This window comes from Oncorhynchus mykiss, chromosome 32, assembly GCF_013265735.2.
Source record: "Oncorhynchus mykiss isolate Arlee chromosome 32, USDA_OmykA_1.1, whole genome shotgun sequence".
Lineage (NCBI taxonomy): Eukaryota > Metazoa > Chordata > Actinopteri > Salmoniformes > Salmonidae > Oncorhynchus > Oncorhynchus mykiss.
Window position 1 is genome coordinate 3,757,294 of NC_050572.1, and position 21,003 is coordinate 3,778,296.

The following is a 21,003-nucleotide window of genomic DNA, read 5'->3' on the forward strand; positions in this document are numbered from 1 at the left end:
ACTTTACTCCTCCCACCACTAGGGGAGGGAGATTTTACTCCTCCCACCACAAGGGGGAGGGCAACTTTACTCCTCCCACCACTAGGGGGAGGGCGACCTACCTGTGTACTGCAGGATGAAGCCGTTGCTGCTGAGCGATGCGTCGCTGCGGAAGGCGAGGAAGAGTGTGTTGGAACTGCTCTCGATGCGGTCGGGGACGTCAGTACCGTAGAAACTCCCCAACAGAGGGTGGAGGGAGTCAGGACCGTCATAGATGTGGAGGAAGTCATAGCTGGGCTCCAGACTGAACCTGAACGACACAGAGACGGAGAGAATTGGTTACATTAGAAAATATAATTCTGTCAGGAATTGGGTATGGATTATTCTAGACCATATGAACAGACCAGCGAATAACATGGGTAAGGATTGTTCTAGACCATATGAACAGACCGGGGAATAACGTGGGTAAGGATTATTCTAGACCATATGAACAGACCGGGGAATAACGTGGGTAAGGATTATTCTAGACCATATGAACAGACCGGGGAATAACGTGGGTAAGGATTATTCTAGACCATATGAACAGACCGGGGAATAACGTGGGTAAGGATTATTCTAGACCATATGAACAGACCGAGACATGTTGATATTAGTTGACATTGACACTGTCCATGCATGTTCTCTATGAGGGAGAATCCAAACTTGGACTTGATGTCTCCCAATGGAATCAGTTTGATGTCTCCCAATGGCATCAATGTTCGACAAAGGGGACATTTTGATTGGATGTCAGGATGTAATTAGATGTAATTAGTGTCATGCTCACTGGTTGAAATTGAGTGCGATGACGTAGTCAGGGGTGACAGAGACGGTCCAGTCGCACTCTCGCCCGTGGGGGTACGGCTCGGGGTACTCTGGGGACAGGATCAGCCCAGTGGGGCCCGTCAGGTTCCCCCCACACAGAGCTGTGATACAGGGAGAGAGAAGAGAGGAAACATGATGATACAGGGAGAGAGAGGAGAGGAAACATGATGATACAGGGAGAGAGAGAGAGGAGAGGAAACATGATGATACAGGGAGAGAGAGAGAGGAGAGGAAACGTGATGATACAGAGAGAGAGAGGAGAGGAAACATGATGATACAGGGAGAGAGGAGAGGACACATGATGATACAGAGAGAGTGGAGAGGAAACATGATGATACAGCGAGAGAGAGGAGAGGAAACATGATGATACAGGGAGAGGAGAGGAAACATGATGATACAGAGAGAGAGGGGAAAGGAAACATGATGATACAGAGAGAGAGAGGAGAGGAAACATGATGATACAGAGAGAGAGAGGAGAGGAAACATGATGATACAGAGAGAGAGAGGAGAGGAAACATGATGATACAGAGAGAGAGAGGAGAGGAAACATGATGATACAGAGAGAGAGAGGAGAGGAAACATGATGATACAGAGAGAGGAGAGGAAACATGATGATACAGAGAGAGAGGAGAGGAAACATGATGATACAGAGAGAGAGGAGAGGAAACATGATGATACAGAGAGAGAGGAGAGGAAACATGATGATACAGAGAGAGGAGAGGAAACATGATGATACAGAGAGAGAGGAGAGGAAACATGATGATACAGAGAGAGAGAGGAGAGGAAACATGATGATACAGAGAGAGGAGAGGAAACATGATGATACAGAGAGAGAGGGGAAAGGAAACATGATGATACAGAGAGAGAGGAGAGGAAACATGATGATACAGAGAGAGAGGAGAGGAAACATGATGATACAGAGAGAGGAGAGGAAACATGATGATACAGAGAGAGAGAGAGGAGAGGAAACATGATGATACAGAGAGAGAGGAGAGGAAACATGATGATACAGAGAGAGAGGAGAGGAAACATGATGATACAGAGAGAGAGAGGAGAGGAAACATGATGATACAGGGAGAGGAGAGGAAACATGATGATACAGAGAGAGAGAGGAGAGGAAACAATACGATACAGAGAGAGAGAGGAGAGGAAACATGATGATACAGGGAGAGAGGAGAGGAAACATGATGATACAGAGAGAGAGGAGAGGAAACATGATGATACAGAGAGAGAGGAGAGGAAACATGATGATACAGAGAGAGAGAGGAGAGGAAACATGATGATACAGAGAGAGGAGAGGAAACATGATGATACAGAGAGAGAGAGGAGAGGAAACATGATGATACAGAGAGAGAGGAGAGGAAACATGATGATACAGAGAGAGAGGAGAGGAAACATGATGATACAGAGAGAGAGGAGAGGAAACATGATGATACAGAGAGGGAGGAGAGGAAACATGATGATACAGAGAGAGAGAGGAGAGGAAACATGATGATACAGGGAGAGGAGAGGAAACATGATGATACAGAGAGAGAGAGGAGAGGAAACAATACGATACAGAGAGAGAGAGGAGAGGAAACATGATGATACAGGGAGAGAGGAGAGGAAACATTACGATACAGGGAGAGAGGAGAGGAAACAGGAGATGTAGATGAATATACAGATAACAACAGAACATCCCTTCTTTACTCAGGTTTGTAAAGGCATCTTTACTCAGGTTTGCTAATTGGGTACTTTTTCCACCACTGCCAAATCATTGCCTTCATGTGCCAGCATAGCTAGCTCCAGCTTCTGTGGGTATGTGGTTTGCAATCGAGCCAAACAGACCCCTTTGTGTAAGCTGCATTGTGGTAACTAATGAACTCTGAAACTGAAATGGCCCTGACTGTATTTGACCAAGTCAGCATAGTCAGAACCTATATCATGTATTTGGCTGAGTCAATAAAGGCCCATTTAAGAGGTTCAACAGTATTGAGACTCCACTAATGCCTGTCGACATTAAACCCTGTTAGGTTTTCACCTGTGAACCTTTGGAGCCAGGAACACACACGACTCATGACCGATCTCCCTCCGTTTGTGATTTCAAAGGAATGTTCAAACTAATTACGCCTTGCCCTGATTAAACAATGAAGCTAATTACAATGTCTTAATTTCTGTTGTTAACTAGCGTCTCTCTCTCTCTCTCTCTCTCTCTCTCTCTCTCTCTCTCTCTCTCTCTCTCTCTCTCTCTCTCTCTCTCTCTCTCTCTCTCTCTCTCTCTCTCTCTCTCTCTCTCTCTCTCTCTCTCTCTCTCTCTCTCTCTCTCTCTCTCTCTCTCTCTCTCTCTCTCTCTCTCTCTCTCTCTCTCTCTCTCTCTCTCTGTGTCTCTCTCTCCCTCTGTCTCTCTGTGAAAAGACAGACAGACAGACAGACAGACATTGGGTGGCTGTGTGAAAATTACTTGTAGCTAAGTATAATTGGTACAGACTGGGTTGTAGGTTGGTATAATTGGTACAGACTGGTTGTAGGTTGGTATAATTGGTACAGACTGGGTTGTAGGTTGGTATAATTGGTACAGACTGGGTTGTAGGTTGGTATAATTGGTACAGACTGGGTTGTAGGTAGGTATAATTGGTACAGACTGGGTTGTAGGTAGGTATAATTGGTACAGACTGGGTTGTGGGTAGGTATAATTGGTACAGACTGGGTTGTGGGTAGGTATAATTGGTACAGACTGGGTTGTAGTTTGGTATAATTGGTACAGACTGGGTTGTAGGTTGGTATAATTGGTACAGACTGGGTTGTAGGTTGGTATAATTGGTACAGACTGGGTTGTAGGTTGGTATAATTGGTACAGACTGGGTTGTAGGTTGGTATAATTGGTACAGACTGGGTTGTAGGTTGGTAACGTTGGTACAGACTGGGTTGTAGGTTGGTATAATTGGTACAGACTGGGTTGTAGGTTGGTATAATTGGTACAGACTGGGTTGTAGGTTGGTATAATTGGTACAGACTGGGTTGTAGGTTGGTAACGTTGGTACAGACTGGGTTTTATCTGTGCAGGTGGGGTGTTGGTTAACATGTGTTACCTGTGCAGGTGGGGTGTTGGGTTAACATGTGTTACCTGTGCAGGTGGAGTATTGAGTTAACAGGTCTTACCTGTGCAGGTGGAGTGTTGGGTTAACAGGTCTTACCTGTGCAGGTGGAGTGTTGGGTTAACAGGTCTTACCTGTGCAGGTGGAGTGTTGGGTTAAAAGGTCTTACCTGTGCAGGTGGAGTGTTGAGTTAACAGGTCTTACCTGTGCAGGTGGAGTGTTGGGTTAACAGGTCTTACCTGTGCAGGTGGAGTGTTGGGTTAACAGGTCTTACCTGTGCAGGTGGAGTGTTGGGTTAACAGGTCTTACCTGTGCAGGTGGAGTGTTGGGTTAACATGTCTTACCTGTGCAGGTGGGGTGTTGGGTTAACATGTCTTACCTGTGCAGGTGGAGTGTTGGGTTAACAGGTCTTACCTGTGCAGGTGGGGTGTTGGGTTAACAGGTCTTACCTGTGCAGGTGGAGTGTTGGGTTAACAGGTCTTACCTGTGCAGGTGGAGTGCTGGGTTAACATGTCTTACCAGTGCAGGTGGGGTGTTGGGTTAACAGGTCTTACCTGTGCAGGTGGAGCGTTGGGTTAACAGGTCTTACCTGTGCAGGTGGGGGGGTCAGGCTGCCAGAAGAAGCGGCTGTTGATCTCTGTGCAGGTGATCTTGGTGGCCCCCTGAAGGACGTAACCGGGATCACACTGGAACAGGACACGGTCTCCGGGCTCCTTGCTGTCCCCACTGCGGGTCCCGTTGGCGGGCAGACCTGGGTCGTTACATGACGTAGCAGTGGACACTGGAGACAGAGGGGAAAAGAATAGATGAATCCGTTGGTAAAGAGTCTATTTCCAGCTCGACATTTCTAACTGAATCCGAACTGGAAATTCACTTTTTCTTTTGTTGTTTAACCTACATTTTATTTAATCACAATGATGAGAAAGGTAGAGTCATTTCTAGGTATGTAGAATAGCTACTTCAACATACATAGCAATAAACAGTATGCACACAGTGCATTATCAACATGAACATATAGCTTCCATTCAAATCTCCCACTGGTACCACGGGCTCTATTTACAGTACAGGTGCATATACACGTTTATGATCCAGACCAATTCATTTTAAGGTTGGTTAACACTCAAACATATTCCCCTTCGACCTTTTTTTCCTCTCGTGCATACTATATGACATTCAACCTCTTACCAGAGAACTGCAGAGCGAAGCCCTGTTTGGATGTGAAGAAGTCGGTGGTGAACTGGAGGCTGACGGTGTTGAAGGTGCTGTGGGCGTCAGGCGGAAGGGTCGAGCCGCTGAGCTCCCTCAGGAGGACCCCTCCGTCCTGGGGACCGTCCCAGATACGCAACACATCGTGGACCTCCTCCGTATGGAATACCAGGAAGTGGAGACTATGGAGGGAGGAAGAGGAGTTAGTCATGGAGGCTAGGGGGAAGTATAGAGAGGAAGAGGAGGTAGTCATGGAGGCTAGGGGGGAGGAGAGGGGAAGTATAGAGAGGAAGAGGAGGTAGTCATGGAGGCTAGGGGGGAGGAGAGGGGGAAGTTTAGAGAGGAAGAGGAGGTAGTCATGGAGGCAAGGGGGGAGGAGAGGGGGAAGTATAGAGAGGAAGAGGAGGTAGTCATGGAGGCTAGGGGGGAGGAGAGGGGGAAGTATAGAGAGTAAGAGGAGGTAGTCATGGAGGCAAGGGGGGAGGAGAGGGGGAAGTATAGAGAGGAAGAGGAGGTAGTCATGGAGGCTAGGGTGAGGAGAGGGGGAAGTATAGAGAGGAAAAGGAGGATGAGGTAGTCGTGGAGGCTAGGGGGGAGAAGGGGAACAGGAGATATTAGATCAGACAAAGAGGGGAAAATGCAGTTTCATAGAGGAAGGGGGGATGGAGGAAAGGTTGAAAAGAGGACCCAGTCTAGACAACCTAACTATTCACTGTTAGAGTCCCAGTCTAGACAACCTAACCATTCACTGTTAGAGTCCCAGGTTGAGACTGTTTTAACAGATGTACTGTCCCAGTCTAGACAAGCTGATAGTCAGCAACAGTAAATCTTCTCTCTTTAACCAGACATCTGTCAACCAGCTGGGGCTGAACAAAGAAAACCGATGCCTTTCATCACTCCAATACAGTAGGATGCTGGTGTGTGTTTGTGGTGTGTGTGTGTGTGTGTGTTTGTGTGTGTGGTGTGTGTACACATGGACTAGACTAGAAGAAGAACACTTAGACAGGAGAAGGGAAAGCTAACTAAGGGATTGATCGATTCCTGAGATACGAGGGAATTTTATTTTACCTTTATTTAACTAGGCAAGTCAGTTAAGAACAAATTCGTATTTTACAATGACGGCCTAGGAACAGTGGGTTAACTGCCTTGTTCAGGGGAACACTGGGTTTAACTGCCTTCTTCAGGGGCAGAACGGCAGGATTTTACTTTGTCAGCTTTGGGATTTGATCCAGCAACCTTTACGTTACTGGCCCAACGCTCTAACCACTAGGCTACCTGCTGGTTACTGGCCCAACGCTCTAACCTCTAGGCTACCTGCTGGTTACTGGCCCAATGCTCTAACCACTAGGCTACCTGCTGGTTACTAGTCCAACACTCTAACCACTAGACTACCTGCTGGTTACTAGTCCAACACTCTAACCACTAGGCTACCTGCTGGTACATGCCCAACGCTCTATCCACTAGGCTACCTGCTGGTTACTAGTCCAATACTCTAACCACTAGGCTACCTGCTGGTTACTAGTCCAACACTCTAACCACTAGGCTACCTGCTGGTTATTGGCCCAACGCTCTAACTACTAGCTCCCTCCCCCCTCTAACCACTAGGCTACCTGCTGGTTACTAGTCCAACGCTCTAACCACTAGGCTAACTGCTGGTTACTGGCCCAATGCTCTAACCACTAGGCTACCTTTCAGAAAGCTAACTAAGTGATGTATTGACTCATGAGATATAAGAGGGATTAATTGATGGTAAGAGGGTAAGTAAACTAAGTGATTAATTGATGGTAAGAGGGTAAGTAAACTAAGTGATTAATTGATGGTAAGAGAGTAAGCGAACTAAGTGATTAATTGATGGTAAGAGGGTAAGTAAACTAAGTGATTAATTGATGGTAAGAGGGTAAGCGAACTAAGTGATTAATTGATGGTAAGAGGGTAAGTGAACTAAGTGATTAATTGATGGTAAGAGGGAAAGTAAACTAAGTGATTAATTGATGGTAAGAGGGAAAGTGAACTAAGTGATTAATTCATGGTAAGGGGGAAAGCGAACTAAGTGATTAATTGATGGCTGCCAGCAACAGACTGAAGGTGAAGAGTTTAGAGCACATATGTCAGAGTCAAGGCCCGCGGGCCACATCCGGCCCGCAAGAAGGTTTTTTACGGCCCCTGGGATGATCTTGATTTATTATTAGAACCGGCCCGCAGCAAGCCGGCAGCCCGCAGATCTTTTACACGCACCAATACTACATTTCCCACAATGCAAAGGTGACGCACCGAGCAGTAGGCTGCTTCATTTCAATATTTATTGGCACAGCAGTCGTCAGCATCACAGTAAAATTAACTTTCAGATACCCATCAAAAATGGCAAAACGGAAGGTGGATACTGAGAACCGGGGGTTTCAAACAAGGTGGGAGTCGGAGTATATGTTCACGAAGGTAGCTGGAAAACCTGTGTGTCTTCTGTGTGGAGAAAGTGTGGCGGTACTGAAAGAGTATAATCTGAGACGACATTATGAAACGAAACACGCGGACAAAAACAAGAATATGGACATGGAACAAAGGCTACAAAAGGCCAGTTTTATTTTGGCAGAAGAGATCGCTAAATCAGCCCGGCCATTTACGGAGGGGGATTTCATCAAAAACTGCATGATTAAAGTTTGTGACGAAGTTTGCCCAGAAAAAAGGCAACTCTTTTTAAATGTGAGTCTGAGCAGAAACACCATTGCCGAGAGAGTAGACCAGTTGTCCATCAATCTAAAAGAGCAGCTTGTGAAAAAGGGAAAAGATTTTATTGCATATTCCTTGGCTGTGGATGAGAGCACCGACATTTCTGACATTGCCCAGTTGTCAATTTTCATCCGCGGAGTGGACTCCAACCTAAGCGTGACAGAGGAGTTTTTGGCTTTACGTCCTATGCATGGCACAACTACGGGGCATGATTTGTATGAAGAGGTGTCAAGATGTGTAAATGAGATGGAGCTGCCTTGGGAAAAACTCGTGGGTTTGACAACCGACGGAGCACCTGCGATGTGTGGACACAGGAGCGGACTGGTGGCGAAGATACGGGAAAAGATGCAAGAGGAAAACGCGACAGGTGAGCTGACAGCTTATCATTGTATCATACACCAGGAAGCGTTGTGCGGTAAAGCCTTGAAAATGGAGCATGTAATGAGCATCATCACGCGCACAGTTAACTTTATCAGAGCCAAAGGTTTGAATCACCGCCAGTTCAAGGCATTTCTGACGGAGTTAGAAACGGAGCATGGTGATTTGCCTTATCACACAGAGGTGCGATGGCTAAGCCAGGGAAAGGTGCTTCAAAGATGTTTCGAGCTTCGTGAGGAGATTTGTCTGTTCTTGGACAGCAAAGGGAAAGACACAACACAACTCCGAGACGAAATGTTTCTGTGTGAAATGGCTTTTCTGTGTGACATTACGAGTCATCTGAATGCAATAAACTTGCAGCTGCAGGGTCGGGATCGTGTCATCTCTGATATGTACAGTACAGTGAAGGCATTTAAAACCAAACTGACTCTGTGGGAGACGCAGATGCGGAAAGAAAATTTGAGCCACTTTCCCAGCTGCCAGACCATGAAAGAGAAGCTCTCTACCAGTGCGTTCCCGAGCACACAGTTGGCTGATAAAATAGGTATGCTTGCCGCTGACTTTCGACGCCGATTTGCTGACTTTGAAGCACAAAAAAGCAGGTTGGAACTGCTCGGTAACCCATTTGCTGTTGACGTGGAAAGCTCACCACCAAACCTCCAAATGGAGTTGATTGACCTCCAATGCAATGATGCACTGAGGGCAAAATATGCGGCAGTGGGTGCTGCGGAGTTCGCCCGTTTCCTCCCCGGCACAATGCCCCAGCTGCGCATCCAGGCTGCTCAAACGTTGTCTATGTTTGGCGGCACATACCTGTGTGAACAACTGTTTTCTTTGATGAACCTGAACAAAACATCACACAGAAGTCGACTTACTGCTGAACACCTCCACTCAATTCTGAGGATTTCTTCAGCTCAGAGCCTTACCCCGAACATTGATGAACTTGTGGAAAAGATGGGACACCACCAAGTATCACCCTCAACCTCAAACAAGTGAACATTACTGTGCAATCACATATTTAGAGTTTTTACTCAGTTCAAGTTTAAAAGTTAAAATTTAATATTTGTTTTCACTGCATGTTACTTCTCCTTAAACAAAGTGTTGTTTTTGATTAATAGATTTTTGCACTTTATTTTTTTGTATTTCAATCCAATTATATTTTAAAAATATTTCAGTTGAGTGGATGATAGAAAATTGCTATTATTGTTTTTTCTTTGAAGTAAATTTAGCCCACTTTTGCTAAAATAGAAAATATAGTCTACTGATGGTGCCTTGAATACCGGTTTCTTTCATTTAATGTTCATGTTATGGGGATATTTATATAAAGGAAATGTGTCTTTTGTGTCTGTTGAAAATTAAAGATTACTGACAGAGCCATAAGAAAATATTGCTTTATTTATCTGATCATATTGTAATATATTTGTTAGGTTTTCAGTAGGTTCAATTAGGTTCACTAGACTATATGCGTCATTTAAAAAATTTTCAATGAACATTCGAACAGTCCGGCCCTCGTCTTGTAGCTGATTTTTTTATTTGGCCCTCCGTCCATTTGACTTTGACACCCCTGGTTTAGAGGGAAATGAGAAACAATACTCTCAGCATGCTTCAGTAGCAGACCAGTGTTGGGTAGAAGATATATGAAACAGATCAAGGAGATGGACCAGATCAGATCAAGGAGATGGAAAGCCATGTTAATGAACACCACTATGTATACAACAGCTACATCAAATTGGTGTGGTGGCTAATTTCTGTATTTACCAAATGAGGAGAAACAAACATCACACACCAGTCAGAGTTATACTTAAACTACATCTTTAATAATAAGAGCTTTGCAATAGCACTTGACTTACAATGATGCACCGTTTCTAATGAACCATTGAAAAGTGACAACACAAAAGTACAAAGATATTTTATAGCCAAGATACACCACTCTCAACCTACATGACGAACAACAGATACATAGAATGGTCACAAGGTTAAGATTTGTATGAAAGGTATCTACTTCATTGTAAAGACCATTGTCTGGTCCTCCTACTCCAAACTGGAACCGTCTCTTCCTGGTACGGTATAGCAAAAAAACATTGCCTCATGTTCTCTGGAAAGCTCTTTAGGTTTTATCACCCAAAGACATCGTAAATCTCCTCTGTCAGTGTTATCTCATAGACGCTCATCCTCAGTAGAACACACATACAATAATTAACAAAATACTATACTCTGTCTAATATAAATAAAATAAAAACAATATTTATAACATAATCTTGCAATTTCCACGACATTGGTAAGACACAGGGTATAGAAATTGATGCGTAGAATTCCACAGTTCAGATTTTAAAACTTAACAGTCTTACAAGGCACAGCGTTTAACCGTGTCATGTGACCTTAACATTTAATGCATCCCCCTTGACACAATCACGAAAATAGTCATGGCCTCTAAACCTTCCAACTGCCAGCTGGACCCTATTCCAATTAAACTACTGAAAGAGCTACTTCCTGTGCTTGGCCCTCCTACAGAACGTTGAACATGATACATTTCTCCCTATCACCTGGATATATACCAAGCGAACTAAAAGTGGCAGTAATATGCTTAAAAAAAAGCCAAACCTTGACCCAAATATATTTATATTTTTTAACTACCGGCCCATATCAAATCTCCTATTCCTCTCAAAAATGCAAGACAAAAATCTGTTGCAGAGCAGCAACTCACTGCCTTCCAGAAGACAAACTATGTACAGGAAACACTCCAGTCTGGTTTATTAAGACCCCATTTTGACACCATCGATCACCACATTCTTTTGGAGAGATTAGAGACCTTTATTGGTCTACACGGACAAGTTCTGGCCTGGTTTAGATCTTATCTGTTGGAAATACATCAGTTTTTCTCTGTGGATGGTTTGTCCTCTGACAAATCAATGGTATGTTTCGGTGTTCCTCAAGGTTCCGTTTTAGGACCACTATGTTTTCACTATATATTTTCACTATATATTCTACCTTTTGGTGATGTCATTTGGCAACACAATGTCACCTTTCACAGCTATGCAGACGATACCCTGGAAGCCTGTGTTTCCGACATAAGGAAGCAGATGGCATCTATTTTTTCCTTTTAAACTCAGACAAAACAGAGATGCTAGTTCTACGTCCCAAGAAGCGAGGAGATCTGCTGTTTGATCTGACAATGAATCTTGATGATTGTACAGTTGTCTCAAATAAAGCTGTGAAGGACATTGGCGTTACTCTGGACCCTGATCTAACTTTTGCCGAACATATCAAGAATAGTTTAAGGCCAGCATTTTTCCATTTTACTAATCTTAGTAATCTTAGTAACATTGGACTTTTTGTCCAGCATCTTGACTAGAACCCAAAAATGTGATCATATTTCTCCAATGCTAGCCTCTCTACACTGGATTCCTGTTTCACTGATAACCTACAAAGTATTACGTATCTCTCCGATTTGATCCTGCCGTACATACCTACACTACGGTTTAAGATGCAGGCCTCCTTATAGAATAGAAATTCTAAGCAAACAGCATGGCTTTCCCCTGTGAAGGGCCATTTTTAGGGAATGATCTGCCTATCCACGTGAGAGACGCAGACTCCGTCTCGAACCTTTACGCAGACTCCGTCTCGAAGTCTTTATTGAGGACTCATCTCTTCAGTAGGTCCTATGATTGAGTGTAGTCTTGCCCAGGGGTGTGAAGGTGCACGCCAAGGCACTGGAGGTACGAACCATACTTTCTGTCTCTGCCCGGCCAGCATTCCTCTCTCCACTGGGATTCTCTGCCTCTAACCCTATTACGAGGGCTGAGCCACTGGCTTACTAGTGCTCTCCCATGTGTCATGTCATGCCAGCCCCCCCCCCCCCCCCCCCCCCCACACACACACACACACACACCCCTGTCTCAGTCTACAGTATCTATGCTGCAACAGTGTATGTCCCGAGGGGCTAGGATCAACCTCTCATATCTCGTTTCTGGTGTAATTCTCCTTTCTCATCTGGTGTGATCTTACATTATACTCCCTCTAATTCTCCCATCTCTCTCTCCCTTACTGGAGGACCTGAGCCCTAGGGCCGTATCTCAGGACTACCTGTCCTGATGACTCCTGGCTGTCCCCAGTCCACCTGGTTGCGCTGCTGCTCCAGTTTCAGCTGTTCTGCCTGCTGCTATGGAACCCTGACCTGTTCACCGAATGTGCTGTTTCTACCTTCTCTCCCTCTCCATCACTCCCTCTCGCTGTTGCACCTTCTTCACAACCCTGTCTGTGTGAAGGGACCATTACTGGTTGTCAGTCATGTGCACGCCGAGGAACTTGAATCTTTTGAAAATGCTGATGCTGGATGTGACTGAAATGGCACCCTATTCAAAACAGGACCCTGGTCAAATGTAGTGCACTATATAGGGACTAGGGTGACATTTTGGGATGCATCCCTAGACACCGACAACCACCAGACAACCACCAGATAACAACTACATGACCACTACATAACCACCAGACAACCACCAGAAAACCATTTCAACCTATACCACTCCTCCTCCCCTAACTCTGACCCCTCCTCCCTTCTATACCACTCCTCCTGCCCTAACTCTGACCCCTCCTCCCTCCTATACCACTCCTCCTCCCCTAACTCTGACCCCTCCTCCCTTCTATACCACTCCTCCTCCCCTAACTCTGACCCCCTGGCTCTACATGTTAAGGTAACTGGCTCTACATGTCAGGGTAACTGGCTCGACATGTTAAGGTGACTGTCTCGACATGTTAAGGTGACTGTCTCGACATGTTAAGGTAACTGGCTCTACATGTCAGGGTAACTGGCTCGACATGTTAAGGTGACTGTCTCGACATGTTAAGGTGACTGTCTCGACATGTTAAGGTAACTGTCTCGACATGTTAAGGTAACTGGCTCTACATGTTAAGGTAACTGGCTCTACATGTTAAGGTAACTGACTACATGTTAAGGTAACTGTCTCGACATGTTAAGGTAACTGTCTCGACATGTTAAGGTAACTGTCTCGACATGTTAAGGTAACTGGCTCAACATGTTAAGGTAACTGTCTCGACATGTTAAGGTAACTGGCTCTACATGTCAGGGTAACTGGCTCGACATGTTAAGGTGACTGTCTCGACATGTTAAGGTAACTGGCTCTACATGTTAAGGTAACTGACTACATGTTAAGGTAACTGTCTCGACATGTTAAGGTAACTGTCTCAACATGTTAAGGTAACTGTCTCAACATGTTAAGGTAACTGTCTCGACATGTTAAGGTAACTGTCTCGACATGTTAAGGTAACTGTCTCGACATGTTAAGGTAACTGGCTCTACATGTTAAGGTAACTGTCTCGACATGTTAAGGTAACTGTCTCTACATGTTAAAGTAACTGTCTCTACATGTTAAGGTAACTGGCTCTACATGTTAAGGTAACTGACTACATGTTAAGGTAACTGTTTTTTTCAGCTAATCAACCTCCCCCTTTCTCTCTCTGTCTGTCCGTCCGTCCGTCTGTCTCGTTCTCTCTCTCTGTCTGTCTGTCTGTCTGCCTCTCTCTCTCTCTCTCTCTCGGTCTCTCTCTGTCTCCCTGTCTCTTTCTCTCTGTCTCTCTCTCTGTCTCTCTTTGTGAGATCTCAGGTCTTGGCAGAAGGAAACCCTAGTCTTGTACTTCTTTTCAGTCAGCCAATCCTCTCGCTGCCAATGCTCACTAATCCTCATAACGCTCTCTCAGGCGCTAGGGTTTATGGGATTACTAATGCTAGGCGTGACAGACTGCAACGTGTATGTGTGTGTGTGTGTGTGTGTGTGTGTGTGTGTGTGTGTGTATTTGCATGTGTGTGTGTGTGTGTGTGTGTGTTCATGGGTTGCTGGATCATTGTCATCTTCAGTGAACACGAAAAAGGTAGTGATATCGAACAAATGAAATAGAGAAACACACCCCCATCCCTCCTTCCTGAATTATTCCTGGTGTCTAGCTAGCAGTACACACCCCCATCCCTCAATCCCTCCCTCCTGAACCAGGGATTCAAACCACCTCACTATGTTCCACTGTCCTCTTATCTCCTATGTATCAGTCTGTTCACTTCCACCAACCCCTTGAGTTCTCTTCTATTATCCTCTCTCTCATAATGGGGGGGATTGACATGGCAGGGACTGTGTGATTGCGAATCACACTCTAGGCTGAGTGACCAGTTAGTCTACAAATCCAGATATGAATCACACTAGGCTGAGTGACCAGATATGAATCACACTAGGCTGAGTGACCAGATATGAATCAAACTAGGCTGAGTCACCAGATGTGAATCACACTAGGCTGAGTCACCAGATGTGAATCACACTAGGCTGAGTGAACAGATATGAATCACACTAGGCTGAGTGAACAGATATGAATCACACTAGGCTGAGTCACCAGATGTGAATCACACTAGGCTGAGTCACCAGATATGAATCACACTAGGCTGAGTCACCAGATATGAATCACACTAGGCTGAGTCACCAGATGTGAATCACACTAGGCTGAGTGACCAGATATGAATCACACTAGGCTGAGTGACCAGATATGAATCACACTAGGCTGAGTGACCAGATATGAATCACACTAGGCTGAGTCACCAGATATGAATCACACTAGGCTGAGTGACCAGATATGAATCACACTAGGCTGAGTGACCAGATATGAATCACACTAGGCTGAGTCACCAGATATGAATCACACTAGGCTGAGTCACCAGATATTAATCACACTAGGCTGAGTGACCAGATATGAATCACACTAGGGTGAATGACCAGATATGAATCACACTAGGCTGAATGACCAGATATGAATCACACTAGGCTGAGTGACCAGATATGAATCGCACTAGGGTGAGTGACCAGATATGAATCACACTAGGCTGAGTGACCAGATATGAATCACACTAGGCTGAGTGAGCAGATATGAATCACACTAGGATGAGTCACCAGATATGAATCACACTAGGGTGAGTGACCAGATATGAATCACACTAGGCTGAGTGACCAGATATGAATCACACTAGGCTGAGTCACCAGATATGAATCACACTAGGCTGAGTCACCAGATATGAATCACACTAGCCTGAGTGACCAGATATGAATCACACTAGGCTGAGTGACCAGATATGAATCACACTAGGGTGAGTGACCAGATATGAATTACACTAGGCTGAGCAACCAGATATGAATCACACTAGCCTGAGTGACCAGATATGAATCACATTAGGCTGAGTGACCAGATGTGAATCACACTAGGCTGAGTGACCAGATATGAATCACACTAGGCTGAGTGACCAGATATGAATCACACTAGGGTGAGTGACCAGATATGAATTACACTAGGCTGAGTCACCAGATATGAATCACACTAGGCTGAGTGACCAGATATGAATTACACTAGGCTGAGTGACCAGATATGAATTACACTAGGCTGAGTGACCAGATATGAATCACACTAGGCTGAGTGACCAGATATGAATCACACTAGGCTGAGTGACCAGTTAGTCTACAAATCAAATTAACACACACACACCGACACACACACACACCGACACACACACACACCGACGCATACACACCCCGACACACACACACCGACACATACACACCCCGACACACACACACACCGACACATACACACACCGACACACACACACACACCGACACACACACACCACGACACACACACACCACGACACACACAACCTTCTTATTTTATTGATCAATGATGGCAGATCAAATATTATACTAAAAAATAATGCCTCAAAATTGTCAGGACCTGAGACCTCGCTCGTGAAGGACACAAGGAAAGGAGAGAGGGGGTGAGAGAAGGGGAGGAAGAGGTGAGAGAGGGGGTGAGGTGTCTGATAAACAGCCCGATTTAAAGTGTCTGACCCAATTACAGGCCCTCTCTGCGGCGACCAGATTTCACACCAAATGACGCCGGTCAAACGAACACCCATTACCGAGGACGTTAATGTTCTGACCCCATGGAGGAAGAGGAGGAGGAGGAGGGGAACTGAGTTAATGCACTGACCCCATGGAGGAAGAGGAGGAGGAGGACTGAGGTAATGTACTGACCCCATGGAGGAAGAGGAGGAGGAGGAGGGGGAGGAGGAGGGGAACTGAGTCAATGTACTGACCCCATGGAGGAAGAGGAGGAGGAGGAGGAGGGGAACTGAGTTAATGTACTAACCCCATGGAGGAAGAGGAGGAGAACTGAGTTAATGTACTGACCCCATGGAGGAAGAGGAGGAGGGGAACTGAGTTAATGTACTGACCCCATGGAGGAAGAGGAGGAGGAGGAGGGGGAGGAGGAGGGGAACTGATTTAATGTACTGACCCCATGGAGGAAGAGGAGGAGGAGAAGGAGGAGGGGAACTGAGTTAATGTACTGACCCCATGGAGGAAGAGGAGGAGAACTGAGTTAATGTACTGACCCCATGGAGGAAGAGGAGGAGGGGAACTGAGTTAATGTACTGACCCCATGGAGGAAGAGGAGGAGGAGGAGGAGGAGGTCCGAGTTTATGTACTGACCCCATGGAGGAAGAGGAGAAGGAGGACTGAGTTAATGTACTGACCCCATGGAGGAAGAGGAGGAGGAGGAGGAGGGGAACTGAGTTAATGTACTGACCCCATGGAGGAAGAGGAGGAAGAGGAGGGGGAGGAGGAGGGGAACTGAGTTAATATACTGACCACATGGAGGAAGAGAAGGAGGAGGACTGAGTTAATGTACTGACCCCATGGAGGAAGAGGAGGAGGAGGAGAACTGAGTTAATGTACTGACCCCGTGGAGGAAGAGGAGGAGGAGGAGGTGGGGAACTGAGTTAATGTACTGACCCCATGGAGGAAGAGGAGGAGGAGGAGGAGGAGGAGGAGAACTGAGTTAATGTACTGACCCCGTGGAGGAAGAGGAGGAGGAGGAGGAGGGGAACTGAGTTAATGTACTGACCCCATGGAGGAAGAGGAGGAGGAGGAGGAGAACTGAATTAATGTACTGACCCCATGGAGGAAGAGGAGGAGGAGGACTGAGTTAATGTACTGACCCCATGGAAGAAGAGGAGGAGGAGGACTGAGTTAATGTACTGACCACATGGAGGAAGAGGAGGAGGAGGGGAACTGAGTTAATGTACTGACCCCATGGAGGAAGAGGAGGAGGGGAACTGAGTTAATGTACTGACCCCATTGGGGAAGAGGAGGAGGAGGAGGAGGGGAAGTGAGTTAAAGTACTGACCCCATTGGGGAAGAGGAGGAGGAGGAGGAGGGGAAGTGAGTTAATGTACTGACCCCATGGAGGAAGAAGAGGAGGAGGAGGGGAACTGAGTTAATGTACAGACCCCATGGAGGAAGAGGAGGAGGAGGAGGGGAAATGAGTTAATGTACTGACCCCATGGAGGAGGAGGAGGAGGAGGAGGAGGAGGAGGAGGAGGAGGAGGAGGAGGAGGGGAACTGAGTTAATGTACTGACCCCATTGGGGAAGAGGAGGAGGAGGAGGAGGGGAACTGAGTTAATGTACTGACCCTATGGAGGAAGAGGAGGAGGAGGAGGAGGACTGAGTTAATGTACTGACCCTATGGAGGAAGAGGAGGAGGAGGAGGAGGAGGAGGGGAAGGGAGTTAATGTACTGACCACATGGAGGAAGAGGAAGAGGATGAGGAGGAGGGGAAGGGAGTTAATATACTGACCCCATGGAGGAAGAGGAGGAGGAGGAGGAGGAGGAGGAGGAGGAGGGAGTTAATGTACCGACCCTATAGTGCTCCCTGGGGCCGCTTCGATGCTCCAGACACAGTGCAGGTTATGTTCATATGGAGCTGGGTAACCTGGAGACAGTATTCGACCTGTAGGCTCATCCTTGATGGTTCCTCCACACTCCGCTAGAGAGTTAGAGAGAGAGAGGGAAAAGAGAGAGAGAGAAAAGAGAGAGAGAGGGAGAGAAAAGAGAGAGAGAGGGAAAAGAGAGCGAGAGAAAAGAGAGAGAGAGAGAGAGAAAAGAGAGAGAGAGTTAGAGAGAGAGAGGGAAAAGAGAGAGAGAGAAAAGAGAGAGAGGGAGAAAAGAGAGAGAGAGAGAGAGAGAGGGAAAAGAGAGAGAGAGAAAAGAGAGAGAGAGAGAGAGAAAAGAGAGAGAGAGTTAGAGAGAGAGAGAAAAAAGAGAGAGAGAGTTAGAGAGAGAGGGAAAAGAGAGAGAGAGAAAAGAGAGAGAGAGGGAAAAGAGAGAGAGAGAAAAGAGAGAGAGAGGGAAAAGAGAGAGAGAGAAAAGAGAAAGAGAGGGAAAAGAGAGAGAGAGAAAAGAGAGAGAGAGGGAAAAGAGAGAGAGAGAAAAGAGAGAGAGAGAGAGAGAAAAGAGAGAGAGAGTTAGAGAGAGAGAGGGAAAAGAGAGAGAGAGAAAAGAGAGAGAGGGAGAAAAGAGAGAGAGAGAAAAGAGAGAGAGAGGGAAAAGAGAAAGAGAAAGCGCAAGAAAAAAAAAAAGAGGGAAGGAAATAAGTTAGTGATATTATTTTATTATACTACCCTGAATTCAAGTGATACTTTAAAGTTAAAACCTTATTTATTTTTAGACTTAAAGAAAAATTAAAATAAATTAATGTTATTGTATGATTCTTCCGTTTCATGTTATAAATTTAGAGGAGAGTGAAGAGACAGTTGGGTGAATGCATATTCAATAGGACTGTGTGCACGCGTTTACTCATTGATCTTGTTTTGGCTGATTTCACGAGGCTACAGATGGAAAACCAACCAGTGGCAGTGAGATGATGTCTAGTCGCGGGTAGTCGGAGGAGGAGGAGGAGGAGGAGGAGGAGGATTGAACTAGGTGAAAGTGGGCTGAGATTATGCACATTTTCCCCCCATCCATGAAACATCGGATCTCATTAAAAGTTTCTCTTTGCCAAACCTAGAATATGTTATGAAATAGTGCACTAAGTTTTATAGACGATAGATTTTCGTTTTTAAATATTGCCATGTTCAGAAGGAGTGCAAGGGTGAATTGAGTTTGTGCACACGCACACTTCCCGACGGGAAATATGCAAATAAATGCTACAACGAGCCAATAGGATCTCGCTAGCTAGTGCTTGGCTTTGCCCACTTCCTTGTTCTGTCCGCTACACTTAATTTGCTTAATTTGTTCCCACTGTAAATAGATGCAGATTCTTGGGTTAGTTAATAATATATTTGACATTATATTAGATAACCTGTCCAGCAGTGAGCTAGTTTAGTAGAGAAATACTTATGTCATGGCAATAAAATGCAAATGAATTACTTAAAAATCATACAATGTGATTTTCTGGATTTTTGTTTTAGATTCCGTCTCTCACGGTTGAAGTGTTCCTATGATAAAAATTACAGACCCCTACAGGCTTTGTAAGTAGGAAAACCTGCAAAATCGTCAGTGTATCAAATACTTGATCTCCCCGCTGTGTGTGTGTATATATATATATATATATATATAACTACAAGTACTTAGCAAAGAGGTTGGAATATGACTGATGATTCAGGGAATAATGGAATATATTATTTGTAATATTGATACTTCAGGGAATATTTTCTGTTGTTACAGTTTTTTTACAATCACTTTGAGAATCCTGATGTCACTTTTTCTAAACTTTTAAAATGCCAATTATTTTCTAAACCCTGGAAACTTTTTTTCCAATTGCTTGGATACAAAACACATAAAGCTAAGATAATTTGTTCATGGGAACTAAAAGCACCTGTTCAAAATAACACAACTTGACATCAAAGTATTACCATTTCAAAATGCAATTCACACATTACATCTGAGATGACTGTCTATTCATTTCATTACTTTATTAGGTACACCTATCTAGTACTGGGTAGGACCCCCTTTTACCTCTACAACAGACTGAATTATTCATGGTGTTGTACATTAATTCACACATTACATCTGAGATGACTGTCTATCATTTTTATTACAATGATCTAACTATCAATTGATACAACTTCTCAAAATACAACCGATCAAAAAGATAAGTAACTGTTGCGTTCTTTGGTCCTGCCGTACATACCTACACGTACGCTACGGTCACAAGACGCAGGCCTCCTAATTGTCCCTAGAAATTTTAAGCAAACAGCTGGAGGCAGGGCTTTCTCCTATAGAGCTCCATTTTTATGGAACGGTCTGCCTACCCATGTCAGAGACGCAAACTCGGTCTCAACCTTTAAGTCTTTACTGAAGACTCATCTCTTCAGTGGGTCATATGATTGAGTGTAGTCTGGCCCAGGAGTGGGAAGGTGAACGGAAAGGCTCTGGAGCAACGAACCGCCCTTGCTGTGTCTGCCTGGCCGGTTCCCCTCTTTCCACTGGGATTCTCTTTCCTCTATTACAGGAGCTGAGTCACTGGCTTACTGGTGCCCTTCCATGCCGTCCCTAGGAGGGGTGCACCCCCCTTGGGTTGTGCCGTGGCGGAGATCTTTGTGGGCCATACTCGGCCTTGTCTCAGGATGGTAAGTTGGTGGGTGAAGATATCCCTCTAGTGGTGTGGGGGTTGTGCTTTGGCAAAGTGGGTGGGGTTATATCCTTCCTGTTTGGCCCTGTCCGGGGGTGTCATCGGATGGGGCCACAGTGTCTCCTGACCCCTCGTGTCTCAGCCTCCAGTATTTATGCTGCAGTAGTTTATGTGTCGGGGGGCTAGGGTCAGTTTGTTATATCTGGAGTACTTCTCCTGTCCTATCCGGTGTCCTGTGTGTATGCTCTCTCTAATTCTCTCTTTCTCTCTTTCTTTCTCTCTCTCTGATGACCTGAGCCCTAGGACCATGCTTTAGGACAACCT

General features: G+C 45.4%; 1 protein-coding gene across 1 annotated transcript in view; it reads right to left on the reverse strand.

Annotated features, from left to right (window-relative positions):
• The window catches only part of csmd2 (CUB and Sushi multiple domains 2), a 384,085-nt gene that overhangs the window by 261,771 nt on the left and 101,311 nt on the right, over window positions 1-21,003 (reverse strand). Inside the window, exons 16-20 of the mRNA XM_036971824.1 lie at window positions 17,967-18,093; window positions 5,100-5,302; window positions 4,504-4,695; window positions 803-941; window positions 102-289 (exon numbers count right to left, since the gene is read on the reverse strand). Coding sequence (XP_036827719.1) covers window positions 102-289; window positions 803-941; window positions 4,504-4,695; window positions 5,100-5,302; window positions 17,967-18,093 — 849 coding nt within the window. The remainder of the gene's footprint in view (window positions 1-101; window positions 290-802; window positions 942-4,503; window positions 4,696-5,099; window positions 5,303-17,966; window positions 18,094-21,003) is intronic.